Source organism: Physeter macrocephalus, chromosome 3, assembly GCF_002837175.3.
Source record: "Physeter macrocephalus isolate SW-GA chromosome 3, ASM283717v5, whole genome shotgun sequence".
NCBI classification, from domain to species: Eukaryota; Metazoa; Chordata; class Mammalia; order Artiodactyla; family Physeteridae; genus Physeter; species Physeter macrocephalus.
Window position 1 is genome coordinate 9,419,976 of NC_041216.1, and position 20,153 is coordinate 9,440,128.

The 20,153-nt window shown below is 45.3% G+C and overlaps 1 protein-coding gene across 1 annotated transcript in view; it reads left to right on the forward strand.

Moving 5' to 3' along the window:
- CSMD2 (CUB and Sushi multiple domains 2) overlaps positions 1-20,153 on the forward strand; it is a 653,863-nt gene that overhangs the window by 522,940 nt on the left and 110,770 nt on the right. Inside the window, 3 exon segments of the mRNA XM_055082266.1 lie at positions 5,718-5,906; positions 9,552-9,729; positions 10,754-10,899. Coding sequence (XP_054938241.1) covers positions 5,718-5,906; positions 9,552-9,729; positions 10,754-10,899 — 513 coding nt within the window.

Genomic DNA, 20,153 nt, shown 5'->3' on the forward strand with positions numbered 1-20,153 from the left:
AAGCTCCATCCACTCCAGCTCAGGCTTCCCCTGTGGAGGGGCCGTTACCTGTGCCCATGCAGCTGTGCCCACCTGTGCAGCGGTACACGGGCCCTGATCGGACCTGACGTCTCCCTCGGGGGCTTTCCTAGTGTGATTGGCTGAACCTTTTGTTCTAACCTCTTTGCCCAGATTCTTCCACTGAATTTTTTTTCATGTGTTTAGACTTTTTTCCAAGGCTAGTACATGCTTGTCAAAAAATTAAAACATCACAGAAGTTTTTGTGAGTGCATCACAGAAAGTCAAAATTCTCCCATAACCCTGCCTTATGCAGAGATATCAACTTGTAACAGTTTGCTTTTCCCATTTTTTCTGTACATATACTGATGTAACTATATTTTTAACCAAAATTGGATCACTATAGATACTGTTTTGCAATCTGCTTTTTTTAAGTTAATTTTTAATTACACAGACAGTCTACAAACACACCTACCGTGTTAAAAAAAGAAAGGGGGAGGGAGAAAGAGGAAAGGAAAGAAGGAGGGAGGGAAAGAGGGAAGGGAGGGGAGGGAGGGAGGGAGGATGGAAAGAAAGGAGGAGGGAAGGAAGGAAGGAAGGGAGGAATTAAGAAATTAAAACATTACAGGTAAGGCCAAGCTTTCTTTATCTACAGCCTCCAAACCCAGAATTATTCCCCAGAAATAACCACTATTGTTTTGATGTGATCTTTCCAGATCTTTTCCCACATGTTGCCACACCTAGTTACGTTTCTTGTGAAGAATATGTAATACATCATGATTTTTTTGGTTGTGTTTTCTATGGTAATATAGAATTTCTGTATACATACCATTCTGACATTTGGCTTTTTTATCCCTTGTCAGAGATGAGTACTGACTGAGGATTTGGGCTTGTCACTGAGGGAAAGCCTTAAAGGGTACCCCACCGTTGGGCCAGTTATATGGGCGCTGCCCCCTCTGGGGACCGTCCCTGAGTATGGTCAGGTTGTTACCACCTGGGAAGCCTCAGGAGGAGGAGCTGGGACCCTCACACCAAGGCAGCAGCAGCGAGAAGCCAAGCCTCTTTCCCAGAAAGTGCCACTTCGTTGGTGGTAACACAGCTGCCCACCCAGAGGGGCTGTATGTGGGCTCTTCTCAGAGGCCAACCTTAACTAAAGGAGCCTGTGCCTGTGAAGTGTACACAGCCTCGGTGGGCAGTGAGGTCTGCCCAATGGGTCATGATGCATCCCGCGGCCACAGTCTGTCCCAAGAGAGACTCAGGCCCAAATACAAGGTCAGGGTGCCTCTCTGGGACAGACGCATGCCTCTCTCAGGCTTCCTAGGTATTAGTCTCCTAGGGCTGCTCTATCAAAGTACCGCAGACTGGGTGGCTTAAACAACAGAGTTAATCTCTCACAGTCTTGGAGCCTGGAAGTCCCAAGATCAAGGTGTGGACAGGGCTGGTTCCTTCTGGGAGCTGTGAGGAGGAATATACTCCATGCCCCTCTCCTGGCTTCTGGTGGGTTGCTGGCCATCTGGCGTTCCTCGGCTTGTGGAAGCATCACCCCCATCTCTGGCTTCATCTTCACATGTTGTTTTCCCGGTCTGTCTGCCTCCACATTTCCCCTTTTTATAAGGACACCAATCATATTGGAATAGAGCCCACCCTAACGGGCTCATTTTAATTTAGGTAAAGGCAGGCGAAGACGCTGTCTCCAGATAAGGTCACGTTCTGAGATACAGGGGTGGGTTAGGACTTCAACGTGTGAATTTGAGGAGGACACGATTCAACTTGTAACATCCTCTTTCAGGCCCAAGGGCTCCCCCTGAGGCTCCTCCTCTTGGATCAATGCAAGGTCTGATTACGGCACCACTGTGACAGGGACAGCCGCTCTGGGGCCCAGCCGCGCCCTGTGCCTTCACCCCTGTGACGGGCACAGCCCTGCCTGCCAAGCTTGTGTGGTGGGACTAGACACTCTCACTGCATTCCCCACATGTTAAGTCCGCCTTGTCCTTGTCAAAGCTGCCCTCTGAGTCCTGCAGGCTCCGTGGACTCCCTCCCTGTAGAAGACACCTAACTACCCCCACGGAGCCCTGGTCTCAGCCCCTCCCATGCTCACCAAGCCCTCACCTCTGAGGAGCTTCACCTGGGGCTCCTCTGCACACGGGCCCTGCACTAAGGCTTCCAGACACAGGCCAGCGCTCTGGGTTAGCGCCACACACACAGGTTCAGAGGAAGCCGGTTTCTTGAGGATGCTCGCTGTGTGTGTGGCGGGGGGCAGGGCTGGAAGCAGGGAGGAGGGGTGGTAAGTTTGCCTTCAGAGGCCCAGCGCCTTCACCTGAGTTGGCCCAACTGTGTGAGAGGCCCAGCGACGTCCACTGGGGTTTCCACTCTGTGGTAGCCCAGCTTCCCCTCACTCACATTTTACCCCAGCACTTGCCTGGATGTTCCCCTTGAGGCTTCCCTCGGGTCACGGGCCCAGCTCTTTCCTCAGCACCTGCCCACCTCCCCAGTCCTGACGGCCCCTGCGGAGCCGCTCTTGGTGTCAGGGCAGCTGCCTCCCTCAGACTTGACCTCAGCTTCCGTTAAGCCTTCTCGTTTATGATGACCCCAACCTCCCGACTAGGTTGTCTCTAGTGCCAGAGGCCCAGGCGCTCCCACCAAGGCCTCCCAATGTGTCAGGCCCAAATAATTCTCCCTGCCCCGTAGACCCACATTCTTTAGCCTGACCACTCACCCCAGGTTTTTCCTTTATGAAAAGACCTGCTTCACGAAAGAGCCACCTGTCACCACGGCCGCCATTTCTGTAGAGCAGGCCTAGCTCTCTGTGGTCCCTTGACTTTCTTTGGAAGAAATCCAAGTCCTTACTTTTCCTCAGAATCCCTCCTGTTAGATACTCTGAACTTCCTCGGCTGGGGTTCTCCTTTCCCTTCTTCGGGTAAATATTCCCATGAAGTTTTCAGTAACGGCATTAGCTACTCCTACCCAGGTCTCCTAGTCTGACAGGCTTAACTTATTCCATTAAAATTTCTCAGGAGATTGTAAAAACACAGGGACTTAGCAAAATGATGACAGTGTTCCAAAATGTTAGACGTCATCATTATTAGCATTTTTAATATGGCGCTCTGTTTGAAATTGTATCTGTTCCCACTGGAGCATCTACTACTAGTCTCTCTAAGGAGCCCTTTCCTGGGTAAGTTAATGAGTCCACCTCTTAGGGGTCATGTCTTCCCTCTAGGCCCAACCTCTCCCTTTTTTTTTTTTTCATTTTTTGATTAATTTTTATTGGAGTATAGTTGCTTTACAGTGTGTTGTGTTAGTTTCTACTGTACAGCAAAGTTAATCAGCTATATGTATGTGTGTGTGTATATATATATATATATATATATCTCCCCTTTTTTGGATTTCCTTCCCATTTAGGTCACCACAGAGCATTGAGTAGAGGTCCCTGTGCTGTACAGTAGATTCTCATTAGTTATCTATTTTATACATAGTAGTGTGTCTATGTCAATCCCAATCTCCCAATTCATCCCACTCCCCCTTTCCCCCCTTGGTATCAATACATTTCTTCTCTACATCTGTGTCTCTATTTCTGCTTTGCAAATAAGTTCATCTGTATCACTTTTCTAGATTTCATATATAAGCGATATTATACGCTATTTGTTTTTCTGACTTACTTCACTCTGTATGACAGTCTCTAGTTCATCAACCTCTCCCTTCGAAGCTTCCTCTGGTGGAACGGGCTCTGAGACTTCTCTCCATGTGAAAGCAGTCCTGGTACCCTCACTTCTGGGTCTCTCTTTGTAAAAAGCCCAGCTCCTTCCACTGGAGACAATTCCTATAAGAAAGACCCAGCTTCTCTCCTCCAGGCTGCTTCTGGCTTCTCATGAGCCTCAGGCTCCTCCCCGTCGTTGGGTCCTCCCCCTGTTCCCAATGAGGCTTCTCTTTAAAAGCCCAGCTCGGACTTCCCTGGAGGCGCAGTGGTTAAGAATCCACCTGCCAATGCAGGGGACATGAGTTTGAGCCCTGGTCCAGGAAGATCCCACATGCCGCGGAGCAACTAAGCTGGTGCACCACAACTACTGAGCCTGCGCTTAGAGCCCGCGAGCCACAACTACTGGAGCCCGTGTGCCACAACTACTGAGCCCACATGCCGCAACTACTGAAGCCCGTGCGCCTAGAGCCCATGCTCCGCAACAAGAGAAGCCACCGCAATGAGAAGCCCACTCACTGCAACGAAGAGTAGCCCCCGCTCGCCTCAGCTAGAGAAAGCCTGCACGCAGCAATGAAGACCCAACGCAGCCAAAAATAAATAAAAATAAATAGAATATTTTACAAAAAAAAAAAAAAGCCCAATTCATCCATTCAGTCACCTCCCTGAGCTACAGGCTCCCTGCTTCTACTAAGACTTTGTTTGCCAGGTCGCCCAAACCCTCTGCTGCTAACAGAGCCATGTTCCCTTTGGCTGACCAGCCCACCCTCTCTCTCTAGAACTGCTCGATTTTTCAACACAGCCAACTACTTGATGATATCCAGTGAAACCTGCCCAGTTCTTCCCACAGAGACCTCCCTGCACGATACTGAAAGGAAATACATAATAGCCACCATCACAGAGGGAGAACTTCAGTAATGGCACTCTCATGATGACTGTTATTTATGTTGTTATTGCACATGCTGAGTGCACCGGCTTGCATGGAGCATTCACTGGGTCTCAGCTACTCCCCCTGAGAATTTCCCCTATTGGAATGCTCCCTCTACTCCCATGGCTGACTTTCTGTCTGGTGGGCCCAGTTACTGTCCAATTAAGTGAAGGCTCTGCTCTGTGACATGCTCAGCAAATCCCTCAACGACTTCTCCCAGTGGGCCAGGACTCAGCCACTCCCATTAAGGAGTGTGAGGCAGGCACACTCATACTCAGGGAAGCAACTTCCTTGTTCTTTAGAAGGACTTTTACCCCCAGATCTTCTGTCCTTTGCCGTAGGTTTGGCTTCCTCCCACCCCATTTCTTCCTTCCAGATGGGCTCTCATTTCTCAGAGTTAGAAGCGCCCCACTCATGTCCTCACCTGACCACTTCCAGGGTTTGTGACCTTGTGGTTGATTGAGATCAGCAACAGAAAAGAGCAGAGGTCAATGCTGAGCCCCAGTGAGGTACCCAAAGAATAATCGTTCACAAATGTGAAATAGATGGCTAGTAGGAAGCAGCTGCATCGCACGGGGAGATCAACTCGGTGCTCTGTGACCAACTAGAGGGGTGGGATAGGGAGGGTGGGAGGGAGACGCAAGAGGGAGGGGATATATGTATACGAATAGCTGATTCACTTTGTTATACTGCAGAAACTAACACAACATTGTAAAGCAGTTATACTCCAGTAAAGATGTTAAAAAAAAAGAAGAAGAATGGTTCAATCTAGCCTTGTCTTTCTTGGGTCCCCTATTCCCATGGGAACAATAATAACAGATAGCATTGATTACGTTCTCACCATGTGCCGGAACTGTGCAAAGAGCTATGTATATTTGATCCTACTGGATTCTCACAATAACCATTTTCTAAATAAGAAAACAAAGGCATAGAGAACTTAAATCATTTGCCCAAAGCTAATAGCTAGAAAATGAGGAAGGCCCATCTGAGTCCATGTCTTGGTTCTCCACCACTATGCTAACTCCCTGGTACGCCTATATTCTGGTCAGGGAGAAAATGCCTAGAGAGGAGAAAGTAACCTTCTCTCGTGATCTTTTCCAGCCTATGAACTTCAAGAGTGCCCAGACCCCGAGCCCTTTGCGAATGGCATTGTGCGGGGAGCTGGCTACAATGTTGGGCAGTCGGTGACCTTCGAGTGCCTCCCAGGGTATCAACTGATGGGCCACCCTGTCCTCACATGTCAACATGGCACCAACCGGAACTGGGACCACCCCCTGCCCAGGTGTGAAGGTATGTCCCTCCCTCATCCCTGGTGATTCTTTTTAGGGACACTGATCCAGAGCAGTCCCAGCCTCCACGTTCCTGCTCCATGGGATCACCCATGCTGGGAGGTCCTGGCAAACTCTGTCCATCCTGTTTCCATAGAGATGAGACCAAGCCTATCCAGGAAGAGGGTCCTGGGACAGAGTTCTGGGCCAGCACTAGGGAGGACCTGGAAGAGATGTGGGTCACAGCCAAAGGAATACATACTCAGCCCTTGGGAATAGCCAACCTCATGGGTTAGATGTCCCCAGTCAGAAGGGAAGACACTAATGTGCTGAGGGGTAGAGAGAGGTAATCATGGCACTTTCCTAAAGGGAGAAGAGAATAAAGCATCTTTCTAGGAAATTCTTGTTTCTCTCTTCACACCTCCCAGCTTATTCTCCCTCTCCTACACGAGCCTAGAGAGATCTGAGTTGATGATATCAGGGCGCTAGAGGTGGCACTTTCCTGAGTCTTCATTAACCAGAACCAGGATGGAGGAGGACCAAGAGGTCATGCTGTCCCTACCCCTGTCTGCACACCTCAGTTCCATTTTCCTTCCTTTTCCTGAAGGAGAAGCTGAGATTTGTCTTGAAAGGGGAAAATATGGCAGGAGGACAGTATAGTCCAGGAGAAAGCACCCCAGTTCCAGAATCAGACCGCCCTGGGCTTCATCTCTGAACCACTTCACCTTTCTGACCTCCAGTTTCTTCCTTAGTACAATGTAGCTTCTCACCTATGCTTCATAAGAGCTGCGAGGGCTGCAAGATGGCTCATGTAAAGCACCCAGTGCAGTAACTGGCCCAAAAACGATGAGCTGGAAGTATTAACTCTCCATAGATAAAGAGACCTTGTTGCACAACTGAGCTGTTCTGGTGTTGGAATATAAGATCATAATCTCTAAAACTATTCAACTTCCAGTTCGTTTTTCAGATTTTCAAAACCATCCTCGTGTATAACCAGTCCATCATTCTGGAATTGTTGGCTGGTCACCTGCTATATCACAAGCTTCATTGTGGACTTTTGTTCCCTTTTTACTCCTTTTTATGGCATCACAGGAGAGAGGAACAAGCAGTGCTTCCTCCATCAGACATCTTTAGCCACAATCCCTTCTCCCTCCTAAGAAAGTTCTTCCCTTAACTTCTTTTATTTATTTATTTGTTTGTTTGTTTGTTTGTTCAATTATTTATTTTTGGCTGCATTGGGTCTTCATTGCTGCGCGCAGACTTTCTCTAGTTGCAGTGAGCGGGGGCTACTCTTTGTTGCGGTGCGTGGGCTTCTCATTAGGGTGGCTTCTCTTGTTTTGGAGCATGGGCTCTAGGTGCGTGGGCTTCAGTAGTTGTGGCACGTGAGCTCTAGAGCACAGGCTCAGCAGCTGTAGCGCACGGGCTTAGTTGCTCCGTGGCATGTGGGATCTTCCCGGACCAGGGCTCAAACCCGTGTCCCCTGCATTGGCAGGTGGATTCTTAATCACTGCACCACCAAGGAAGCCCTCTTCCCTTAGCTTCTTAGACGCCATCTTCTCTTGCTTTTCCACTTACCTTTCTGCCTGTGCCAACTTTTTGGTCATCTATTTCTTTGTCCCTTAAGTGTTGCTGTCCTTTGAATTTTTTTCCCAGACCAACTTCTTTCCCTCACATCTCCAAATGCCATCTGTATCTGCAACCTTTATCTCTTTACTGAGTTCTTCACCTGTACATCTAATTCCTTACTGAATATCTTCTCCTAACCAGAGGCATCTAAATCCCAGCGTATTCAAAATGGAAGTCATCGTCTTTCTGCCTTTACATTGAGATCCTCATCTAGTGAAGGGTGCCTCTAGTCCCCTGGTTATTCAGCCTTCAATCTGGGCAGCCTCCCTCTCCCTTATCCGACCTAGTCACCAAGTCTTGCTAACTCTACATCCTAATTGCCCTTCAAATGCATCCACTTCTCTCTGTGTGCTGCCTCCACCTTAATCCAGGCCACTTAGATGAGGCTCGTCACTGGGCTCCCAGCCTTCAGTCTGTGTTCCTCAACCCACTTTTCACAGCGTAGTGAGGGTGAGCCTTCGAAACCATTCATGTACGCCAGACACCGCCCTGCTCAGAAGCTAGTAAGGCGTCCCCATCTCCCTTGGGGTAACGTCCAGCCCCCTTGGGGTAGCACACGGTGTGCCTCAGGGCCTGGTCCCCACTTACCTCCCCCTGTTCTCCACTCTCTCAGACTTTACGCTCCAGCTCAGCTGAAATACTTCCCATTTTCACCATGTGCCCTCCTCTCTTGCCCCTGGTTCTGAGCGCATGCTGGTCCCTTCTTATAGAGCATTGCTCTTCTCTCCTGCCTTTACCTGTTTAGCCCTTGTCATCCCTCAGGTCTGAGTCTAAATGTGAATTCTGCCAGGACTCCCTCACCCCCTCACAGGACCAGAAGAGGGGCTCCCCCAAATGTTCTGTGGCATTCCGTGTTGATGGCGTGCTCCACCCTGGGCTGGAGATGCCGGTACACTTAGCTGTGTCCCAGGGCACTCACGGTCCCCTGGGACACACTCACAGATCAGAATCACGTGCCATGGTATCCTTGCTGTCCTTTGCCTCCCCTGGCCGTACCTGGCACCGAATGGAGGTTCAGTACATGGAGGAGGGATGGCATGCCCATGTGCACCAGCTTCAGGATGTGTTCACATTCGCAGGAACCCTGGCCGCCACTTGGAGGCATTGGGACTCTTCTCAGCCTGGTCCGGCCCCATCCATATCTCTGCATGATGACCCATGCCAACCAATAAACTCATTATTCTGGACCAGGGTTTGGGGTTTTTTTTTTTTGCCCAGAACCTCTTTTTATTCTCCTCCATGGTGATCAAATCCAAATACCACGGAGACTTCCAGGACTCTTTATACCCCTGCCTAAAGCCTAGATCAGAGTGAGTCTAAGTGTAAGTTTGCTCTGGGGAGACAGAAAGATAGGGAGAGAGGATCATGTCTATGTAGCAGATGCCTCCTCCGTGAGCTAGCACTGGCTGAGCATTTTACACGGAGCAGTTCATCTGATTGCCACCACGATCCTATGAGGAGGGAAGTCTTAGTCCCATTTTCTAGGTGAAGAAAGAGAAGCTACACTTATCTAGTCAATTATCTAGTCAATTAATGGTTTAGCCATAATTTGAACCCAACCGTAGCCTCACCACAAGAATCCACAACTCTTAAGTCAAGACCAAAAGTACCACTCCAAGAATCTCAGAATAAAAAGAGAAAGAGAGAGATACTATCATAATTTCTTACCTCTTCCCAGCAACAGTACTGAAGCCCTGACTCTAGTATTCCTAGGAAAGGAGAGGGGGTAGCTTCGGTGTGTCCTTCCTTCTGGAGAGGTCTCTTCCACAAGAAAGAGAAAGAGGGGGTCCAGGGGCTGAGGCAGGCCCACAGAGGACCTGCACTGAAGATGGAGGGCCACTGGGGCTGTGGTGTGTTGGGAACAGCAGGGAAAGCCAGGCCTGGCCCTCCCTCAGCCCCATCTCCTCTCCCCACCCCGCCCAGCCTCCTGGAGCAGGATGATTCGTGCTGGGGGCTGGGACTGCATCAGGAAGTCATCTGAATTCTCAGGGGGGGAGGTGATCTCCAGCACTCATCTGTGTTTGTGTCCTCTCCCTGGCAGTGCCCTGTGGCGGGAACGTCACCTCTTTCAATGGCACTGTGTACTCCCCGGGCTTTCCCAGTCCCTACTCCAGCTCTCAGGACTGTGTCTGGCTGATCACCGTACCCATTGGTCACGGCATCCGCCTCAACATCAGCCTGCTACAGACGGAGCCCTCTGGAGACTTCATCACCGTCTGGTAGGACCAGCTGCCCTATCAGCAGCCAATGAGAAAGGGGCACTAACTGGGCTCTAAACTGGGTCACCCATCTATTTGTCCAGAATACCACGAGCAGAATGGTTTTAAATGGCTGTCAGCCTCTTGGGTCTCAAATAAACATAGTGGAATGAGGACTCAGCTTCAATTAGCCTTTTGGACTCCTTGGAGGGAAAGGAATGGCAAGACAGTGGTTCCCAACCTGGAGTCCTGCGGGGGGTCAGTCAAAGTACCAACGGGTGTGGGAATGGGAAAGGGCGTAGATGAGCAGACTTTTCTCAGTATTTCCAGAGTCCAAACCAAAATTCTGCATTTACCTGAGATCAGCTACCTGAACTAATGAAAGAGCTTTGGAGTGGAATTTTGTGAAATCCCACTGGTCATTTCATGCTGAGCCAGTGCTGACCACAGAACTGTCCGCAGTGAGAGAAATAGTCCATATCCATGAGGTCCAATATGGCAGCCACTCTACATGTGGCCATTGAGCACTTGAATGTGACTAGAGTGACTGAGGAGCTGATTTTTAAACTTTATTAAAGTTTAAATAATTTAAAAGTAAATAGTCCCATGTAGCCTAGTGGTTACTAAACTGGACAGCTCAGCTCTGAGTTATATAGTTAGCGTATCTTGAGTTAATTTTAAAATGGGAATGTGAATTATTAGTTGATAAGTGCAGTTTCCTAGACAGCTTTTTTTCCAAACCACTGAATCTTTGGACAAAGATATAATTGTAAAATTTCTTTGTTTGGAGGTTCTGGGAATCAGCAGAAGATAGTGGGATTTCTTCTCAAAATTTCCAGGGCTGGATAACTGTCACCTGACTGCCCTGGATTGATTTCTCACTTATTTTCCAGACAATGGCTAAGAACAAATGGGAGGGACTGGATAAGGTTCCAGGGAAGGCAACACAGGGATGTCTCTTTGCTCACTGAAGGCCGCTGACACACCAGGTGGAACAGGTAGGCATGGTGACCCGTGACATGCAGGACCTTCTTTCCTGTTGCAGGGATGGGCCGCAGCAGACAGCCCCACAGCTCGGAGCCTTCAGCCACAGCTTGGCCAAGAAGACAATGCACAGCTCATCCAACCAGGTCCTGCTCAAGTTCCACCGTGATTCGGCTGCGGGTGGGATCTTCGCCATAGCTTTCTCCGGTCAGTATGGAAGCCTGGTGGGGGTGGGGGGTGGGGGCAGACTCTCAAGTCCTGGGCTTGGCTCCTGGCTCCCGCGTTTGCCAGCTGTGGGACTTGGAAGAGTAACATAGCTTCTCCGCCTCGGTTTCCTCAGGGTTATGAGAATTCATTGTGTAGGGTATGTCAGAACTCCCAGCACAGGGCTCCATAAATGTGAGTCTTCCTTCCCCTCCAGACTAATAGGGCGGAGAGGCCCATGACGCTGATCCTTGGCACCGAGTTCAAGTTCAGAGGCAGCAGAGTGCGGCTTCTTTCTTATCCATCATTCACACCAGCTCCCTGGCTGGGTTATCCCTTTACCTGTGCCCCACCCTGTCCCTCAGCACATTCTAGAGGGTTGTCCCACTCCAAAGGAATCCAGGGCCTCTGTCGACCCCACAGGAACTACTGTGCACAGACAAAATCAGGGAGAATTCAAGTAGAGGAGCATGAACAATTCAGGGTGCATCTGTCCTTATCGACAGCCTACTTTCTTCTAAAAGTCCAAGGTTATGGACCCAGGTATTTCCTCATTTTTGTTATAGTGGACACAGCATAGAAAAACTTATCAAAAGTTCTCCGTGGGCTTGTGCCCAGCCATGAAATAACCCCCCTTGTTTACAATTTGCAGAACATTGCATCTATTTGGACTGGAAATCAGGAAGGCTTGACTTTATTTCTGGCTCCACCTCAAGTCAATGTCTGACCTTGTGTAGGTTTCTCCCCAGCTTGAGAGCTCAGTTTCTTCACCTGCAAAATGAGGGGCTTGGAGTTTGTGACCTCTAAGAATTCTGTGAGGTAGTTCAGCAGCTATTATTACCCCCAATTTACAAATGAGGAAACGAGGGCCAAGGAAGGCAGGAGGGCCTGCACAAAATTGCATGGCTATAATTGGGAGGAGAACCCAGTCCTTGTAGCTCTGCACTGACTGCTCCATTGGGACCGCACGGTGTTACTGCCTCACACGTGCATTTATAGAAACATGAATGCATTCAGCCCTAAGTCCTTGGGAGAGTTAGTGATATCGAGACAGAAAGACAGAAACAACATTGTTGAGAGTATCGGCAGCTCCAGCCACTGTCCCCAAGGAGCTTGGGCCCAGGTGAGCATGATATGGAGATGAGAAACCCACCATCTCAATCTGCCTTGGTACCCACACCCCTCCTATTGGGCACACTTCTCACCCCATTAATGGGACCCAGGTCTTGAAGGCTATGTCATTCTGACTCCATGTGACTTGCCAATAGAGTGATAGAGTGTGGACTCCAGAGTCACACAGACTTGGGTCCAAATCTCTGCCACATATTAGCTATGTGACTGTGGGTCTGTCGTTTACCTTTCTGAGCCTCGATTTCATTATCCACAAAATGGGAATCATATCAGTACCTAACCTCACAGAGTTAAATGAAATCATGCATGGGAATGCCTAGCTCTAGGCACAGAGTATAAAAGGTACTCAATAAATGGCAGTGTTAATCATCATCATCATCATTATCATGGTCATCATTATTATTATATTTAGAGATTAACAGGATCCATATGAAATCACCTCAGTCCTAGGCCAGATCTCTGGTCCCTGCTCTTGAGCATTCACCTGCGCCAGGACCAGGTGAAGGAGGCCCAGCCCTGCCCTGGGGCGTCCTTGTTCCCGAGTTCTCCTGCGTATGTCTGCCCAGGAGAGCACTTGCTTCTGTGTGTGTCCTGGCCACTGTGCCCCTGATGCCCTCAGATGAGATATGAGACCCTTAGGTGCTTGCTCAGACCATGGTCCAAGGCCTCATTGACTAGAGAGCAGACAAGGGCCTGGGCTAGAGGATCTACTGCTAGGCCCAGGCCAACGGGCTCGGGTGGGACAGGCTCTTTCCAAGGGGCCAAAGTGAGCAAGAAGGCACCTTCCACCCACTCATAGGGCTTTTGATAAGTTGTGGAATATAGTAATGTGTAAAAATTGTGTGTAACATACATGTGCCGTTTAAAGGAGAAGAATAATATGAACAGCCATCGCTGAGCCTAAGAAAAAGAACACCAGTGCCTCTGAAGCCCCCATGCACCACCTGCAACACGTTCCCCCTGCCCAACCCCCAGGGTTAACCATGGTCCTGAATTTTCTGTTAACCATTCATTGCTTTGCATTATAATTTTACTCCATAGGTGTATGTCTCCAAAAATATATACCGTTTCATTTCACATGTTATTTCTGTTATGTAAATAGAATTGTTCAATAAGTGTTCTTCTGTGACCTGCTTTTTTCACTCAAAATTAAGCTTTTGAAATTCATGCAGATGCATGTGACTAGATTTCGTTCATTTTTCAATGCCGTCTGGTATTCCATTGTGTGAAAACAGTGATTTATCTAGTCTACTGTTAATAGGCATTCAAGTTATTTTATTTCAAACAATATGAGCATTGTTGTACATTCCTTCTTGTGGACAAGAGTTTCTCTAGGGTACATGCCTGTGTGGAATTGTGAGGTTGTAAGTATTCACATATTCAGTTTTACTAGGTAATGCCAAATTGATCGCATGAAGTAGTTATAACAATTTACACTCTTCCTAGCAACAGAGGTAGAGCTTCTGTTGCACTACATCCTTGCAAATGCTGGGCTTTATTGGACTTTCCAATTTTTGCCAACCTGGTGGATAGCATTTCACTTTTATGTTGAAGATGAGGATGAGCATCCTTTCATATCTTCATTATCTATTCATGTTTCCTGCTCTGTGAAATGCTTGCTCCCCATACAGCTTTCTTCCCCCAAGAAGAGATAACAAACAAGTAATAGACAAATAAAATCTTTGCAACTTGTAATATGTGCTGTGAAAGAAACAAGCAAGATAGCAAATGAAAAGGTAGAGGATCTACTTCATGTAGAATAATTGGGGAAAATGTGTCTTAAGAGTTGGTATTTGAGACTAGAACTGAAGAAAAAGAAGGAGGCTGACCTGCAAAGAGCAGGGATAGGGAATGGGATGGGGGAAAGAATGTTTGCCTTTTTATAGCCAAACATTAGCCCTAAATAAATTTCCTTTCATATAAGAACCAAAAAGAAGAAAAATACCTTGAGGAGACTTATGGCAATATTCTACAGTATTTTTTTAATGACGAAATAGGATTCGAATTGCAGAGAAAAATGCCCTTGGAAACATATAGTTCAGGAAATAGAAGTAAATTTTGGAAAGCATCTGCTTCCATCATAAGAGTCTAGGTAACATGGACTCCAAATAAGAGCTATCTGGCCGAGAGATTAATAAAAGGGGAAATCATACCCCACCTGATGGGATGCACTGAGAAGGACCCAGCGTCACTTCTGTAATCGTCTCATCAAAGATGTACAACCAGAATCTAATCATGAGGAATCAGACAAACCTAAATTGAGGGTAATGTATGTAATACAGGTTACATACTAGAAATTAACTGGCATATAATTTTCAAAAGTGTAAAAGTCAGGAAGGTCAAGGAAAGACTTTAGAACTGTTGCAGACTAAAGGAGACTAAGAAACATGACAACGAAATGCAACATATGGTTCTGAACTGGATGCGTTTGCTATTAAAGACTTTATTGAGACAAGTGGTAAAACTTGGATGGAATGTAAGGATTAGCTGGCAGTAACATAGTGTTAATTTCCTCCTTTGGTGCTTATATTGTGGTTATGTGGGAGAATGTGCTTGTTTATAAGAAATACATGCTAAAATATTCTGTGGTTATAGGTATCATGTTGGCAACTTAATTTTCAACTGGTTCATGAGAAAAGTTTTGTGTACTATACTTCCAACTTTTCCTACACCCTTGTGATTGTTTTAAATTAAAAATTTTATTTACGAGGGGAGCTAGCTATAAAAAAGAAGGTTTAAAAGAAATGCAAATGCACAGTTTAAATTGGCATACGAACCAGCAAAGAGCAGAACTGACGCCGTAGAAAAACAATTCAGAGATGTGGAGGACAAATCAGAAAAGCTCCACATGAAGAGGGAAAAGGACAAGGACTTGAAAATGATAAAGAAGATGGTAAATAAAGAGATCCAGTGACCAAAGAACCAACGTACTGATAAGAAGTATTTATGAGTAAAAGAACTGATGGATAGAATAGAAATAATAAAATAAAACTCTTCTGAGACGAAGGAAAATCTGTGCATATAGGATAAAAGAGCTCACTGTATACCAGGAGAAATCAAAAACAGCCTGGCACGTTTTCCAAATTATAAGGATGAAGGGTGGAGGAGAGCTACTAGAATCCAGGCTGAGAAAATTAACTACAAGGAGCCAAAATCAACAATTCTCAGATTAATTATATTTGGCATTTAATTCCAGAAAATAAAGAAGGCATTTGGAGAGATGTTCAAGAAAAAAAAAAAATCGTTGGGCTAGAGACAGTCATTTGCAGATATCCAAGAGCTTAAAATTAGTGTCAACCAAAGTCTCAGTTTGAATTGTTACTCAGGGATGTAGCCATCCAACAAAGGATGAACCAGTAACTCAATATAGGGAAGTTGTATAAAAGAAAAGATAAAAATGGGAAGCATTGATTAATCTTCCATGGAGGTGGAATCAATAGATATTATTCAATTTTTGATTTTATAATTAGGAAAAGAAGGGTTCCAAGTATATACTTTAGTCATTAATAAACTAAAAATCAACTGTAGTACTTCCAAATTGCTAAAAGAAAAAAATGAAGCAAAATACAATTCGCATATAAAAGGAAAGAAAACTGTAGAAACAGAGATACAGAAAACACAGAATAAGCACAAAATAAAATAGTTCAATTATTATGACAAATACAAATTTATTAAAGCCCAATTCCCTATTTAAAATACAGACTCTTAAATTAGGTTAAACACAATATAACTAGATTTTCCATACCAGGAATACAACTAAGACAATATGACAGCTTTAAAATAAAAGGCTGGGTGGTGACATATTTGGCAAACACAACAGTAACAATCAAAGAAAAGAGTAGAATTCAAAGCAAAAAGCATGCAATGGAAAAGTGGATTCTTTCATATTAGAGAATAATCTGTAATGAGAATTTTTTTTTTTTTTTTTTTTTTTTTCGGTACGCGGGCCCCTCACTGCTGTGGCCTCTCCCGCCGCGGAGCACAGGCTCCGGACGCGCAGGCTCAGCGGCCATGGCTCACGGGCCCAGCCGCTCTGCGGCACGTGGGATCCTCCCGGACCGGGGCACGAACTCGTGCCCCCTGCATCGGCAGGCGGAATCCCAACCACTGCGCCACCAGGGAAGCCCCTGTAATGAGAATTTTTAAATGATAAGCCTATTGGGAAGGTTGCAGGGAGCAGTCCACTTAGTGGTGGGCAGGCTGAGAATATGTATCAAAAGGTTAACACAGTGTGATTAACTGCAATGGAACTATTTTCAGGTGTCTGCCCAGCTCATAATGCTGTCCTTAACAGCCCCTCTCATGTGGGCACCTGTCAGCTATGTTTGCACATCGTGACTCCCCTCCACGTACACCCCCAACCCCAGAAGCAGTCGCTGGAAATAAAGGTGGGCACCTGACCTGACTCCAGCAGAGATAATCGGATGCTCTCTTTTGGGAACTTGAAATTGAACCTCAGAGATTGACTCGTCTCCTGAAGAGAGAAGATACAAATCCAGGAGCAATGAATTGCCTGTCTTCTACCGTCCATGGAGACTGAGAAATAGAAAAGCCCTGTGTGCAGAAAGAGAATCACTGAGACACGTGGGAAAGTTCCCTGGGTTCCTGGTGGCCCTTCAGTTCCTTGTCCTCTACCTTTATGAAGGCTGGCTACAAATCCACCCTTGGGTTCACTCTTCTCTGAGAGGCTTCTTTTGCTTCTTCTACCCTGAGTTGATTTATGTTACTTACACCCAGGTTTCCTTATGAACAATGATCTAGGACCCACCAATCCTACTTCTGGAAATTGTTCAAAACTATGTGTATAAAGATATTCCTCAAAGTGCTATTTATAACAGGTAAATTAGAAACAATCCAAACATAAAATAATAGGAGATTAGGTGTGCAAATTGTGACACACACACACACAAATAGAGGAAAATATAGTCATTAAAAATCATTCATGTAGAATACAATTCATTGATTAAGGCAAATGTTTATTTTATATTGTTTATATTGTTAAACTGATATTGTTTATATTGTTAAACTGACATTTTGGGGCTCAGATAACTAAAGGATGCTGTGATTATGGACCCCTAACCTAGACCACCGCTACCCCTCCTTGTGAGGTTCTTGAGAAAGAGATACATACAAGGAGCAATGGCAAAGGAAGACATTTTAATATTAGCTGGGCTTGAATCCTAAATCTAAATGCAGATCCTAGAGTCATCGGGTAAACTGAACTGAACCAAGGGAACTACATTTTTCCCTAAGCTAATTTGGCTTTAAAAGCTTTAGAGATAAGGCCAATTCAACACACCCATCAGCAGGAGGAGGAATGTATCCAGAGTGTCAGTGGGAAAGAATTCCATGTGCAATGAATGACCCACAATGACTACTGCTGAGCTGACGGCTGCATGACATAAGTAAATGAGCCCTGCCCACTAGTTAGCATGTTAACACATAATGGAGTCAAAGCTGTATCAGTGCCTCACCCCCCAGGGGAACAAGGGGGATGGAGACAAAAGGAAACAGGAGTTCTGAACGGCCCCCTGCCCTAGAGTTCTGCAGCAGTAACACGGTAGATGCAGTGTGTGTTTGGGGGTGGGGAGGGGAGGGGAGTTATCTGTAAAATATCAAAAGTCATACACCAAAATGCTAGCAATGGCTATGCCCAGGTGGTGGGACTTGGGGAATTTTTGTTTTATTGCTTTTCAGTATTCCACCAGCTTTCTGCATTGAGCAGAAATTTGTAATCTTTTAAAAGTTAATTTTAAAAATGTAATGGGAAATCACCCGATCAAACTAATAACCACAAACTATAAAATATCCTCATCGTGTTTAGGTGGAGATTTCTTTTATTGATTTTTTTCTGGGAAAGTTAAGTGTGTCCTAGAAGGTTTTAGAAGGTATGTTTTAAAGGTAAGCACAAGGCTGAGAATGGATGGAATCAAATTTTTTTAAGCTCTATAAAGGAAAACATTGAGAATTGGCTAAATAAACATTTAATGCTTGTACAAGTCAAAAGAGTGCCATAAATAGATGGGAGCAAATGATAAATTGGGAAATAACAGGCAAAGATCAATCTTAAATATATTGTACATAGAGTTTTTCAAATTTATAGGAAAAATAGAGGCAAAGGACATGAATAGAGAGTTAAAAAGAAAAATGCAAAGAGTCTATTAACATATGAAAAAAATATTTAGCCTAACTGGTTGTCAAATGCCAATAAAAGAAAAGAAGTGGTACTCTGTTTGCTGTCTATCAAGTGACAAAGATTTAAATTGATGAGTATTTCCCCCGATGGCTCTAAGTTCTGTGACGCAAGGACTGTGTCTCTTTACTCTTGCATCATCCACACCTAACACAGTGCCTGACCCAGGGCAAACCCCCAATAGATAATCATTAAATGGATCAGATGAAAGAAGAATGAAAGCACCCAGGGTTGGAGAAACTGTCGTTCTGTGGACAGTATCTGTTGGAGCAATTTTCCTGGAAAGAAAAATGGAAGTATGTATCAAACACAGGCCTGGTCCTCCCTGATTTATGTTAAATCAAGATTAAACCTGTCTGGTTACCCCAAGAGGGCTTCATAAAGCTGTGTGTCACTCAATATGACGTGTTTCAGTGGACACATCTGTAGAAAAAATTAAAGTAAAATCCTCAAAACGTAATACAACATTTTAAATAAAACTACATGCAGGAGAAGTCTTAAGTTACGTTCCAGATACGATTGGTAAAATGTCAGAATGCCACATGAACATTTGGAACAGGTGTTTCAGGTGCCACTCGCTCTGAGGTTATCACAGAGTGATGTTCACCGTGAAGGGTCCACCACCCAGCGCTGTCCCAAACACGTTCTCTCCGTGCCTTTCGTATTTAGCCTTTGTTTCTCCCTAAGGTTTCTGTCTCAAGCTGAAAAGTCTGCAATGTTCATGGTACAATAGGCAATGCATAGAACTGCTGTTTTGTTACAAATGTACTAATCATTGGGTGATCATGAAGTGATGCTTTAAGTATCTACCTTCTAGCATAGTGGTTTGTTGCATACATATAGGTATTTTGTAGTTTTCAGTACTTTTTGGGTCTTGGGTTATGCATTATAATTTTTTCCCATTTAAAGTAATGGGAAGTAGGCTCCTAGTAGCATCTTGACACAGAATGTCTGATTTCCAGGAATGGATTATTGATGTTCAGTGGGAGATGCCTGTACTTTAAAAAAGTCATACACTCAAATCATTCCTAGTTTTATAAAAAGAAAAAACTTCATAAAAGATGCATATATAGAAGGATGTTCATCACAGTTTCATTTTAAATTGCAAAACTTTGGAAATCTAAATGGTTAACAATAGAGTATCTGTTAAATAAATTTTAGTAGATTATATGATTAAATCCTATGAAGTCATTTCAATCATACTTTTGAAGGAATGTGATGACATGGGAAAATTCTTGCAACATAATAGTAAGTGCACAAGGGCCAACACAAAGTATGTAACATGGTGCAAATTTTGTAAAAGAAAAATCTATGTGCAGAAAATATATACCCTAAGAATTTACAGTAAAGGGTTAACAGTGGTTATCTCTGAGAAGGCAATGGATGAGTTTAATTTTCCTCTTATTCTTCTCATAGAAAATCTCAGATTTTCTTTAATGATAATGTGTTACATTTGTACATTTAAAAAAATATGCTATTTCAAAAAACATAGCAAGGGTTGAAGTGACTTTGGAAATAATAACAGCAACAGCAGTGGCAACAGCTGCCAACACATCCAGCACTCAACCACGTACCAGATAATGAAAGAAAGCCAAGTTATGAGCCCACCCTGAACTTTGCCTCGGGAACACCCTCCCCACACAGGCCAGTCTCTGCCCGGAGGGATGGCTTCTGGTTTAGAAAATCCACTGAAGCCAGAGTGTTTAGCCAAAGGTCAGAAGAGAAACAAGCTGTCTTTGCTGGTGCCCCACGTAAGCCACACACAGCATTTAGATGCTGAGTAGTGGAAAGAATATGGGATTTGAGAGCAGCCAGACCTGGATTCAAATCCTGTCTGTGCCACTTACTTCCTGTGTGACCTTAGAGAAGTAACTGAAGCTTTCTGAATCTTAGCTTCCTCATAAGTAGAGTGAGAACATCTCGCAGGGCGATC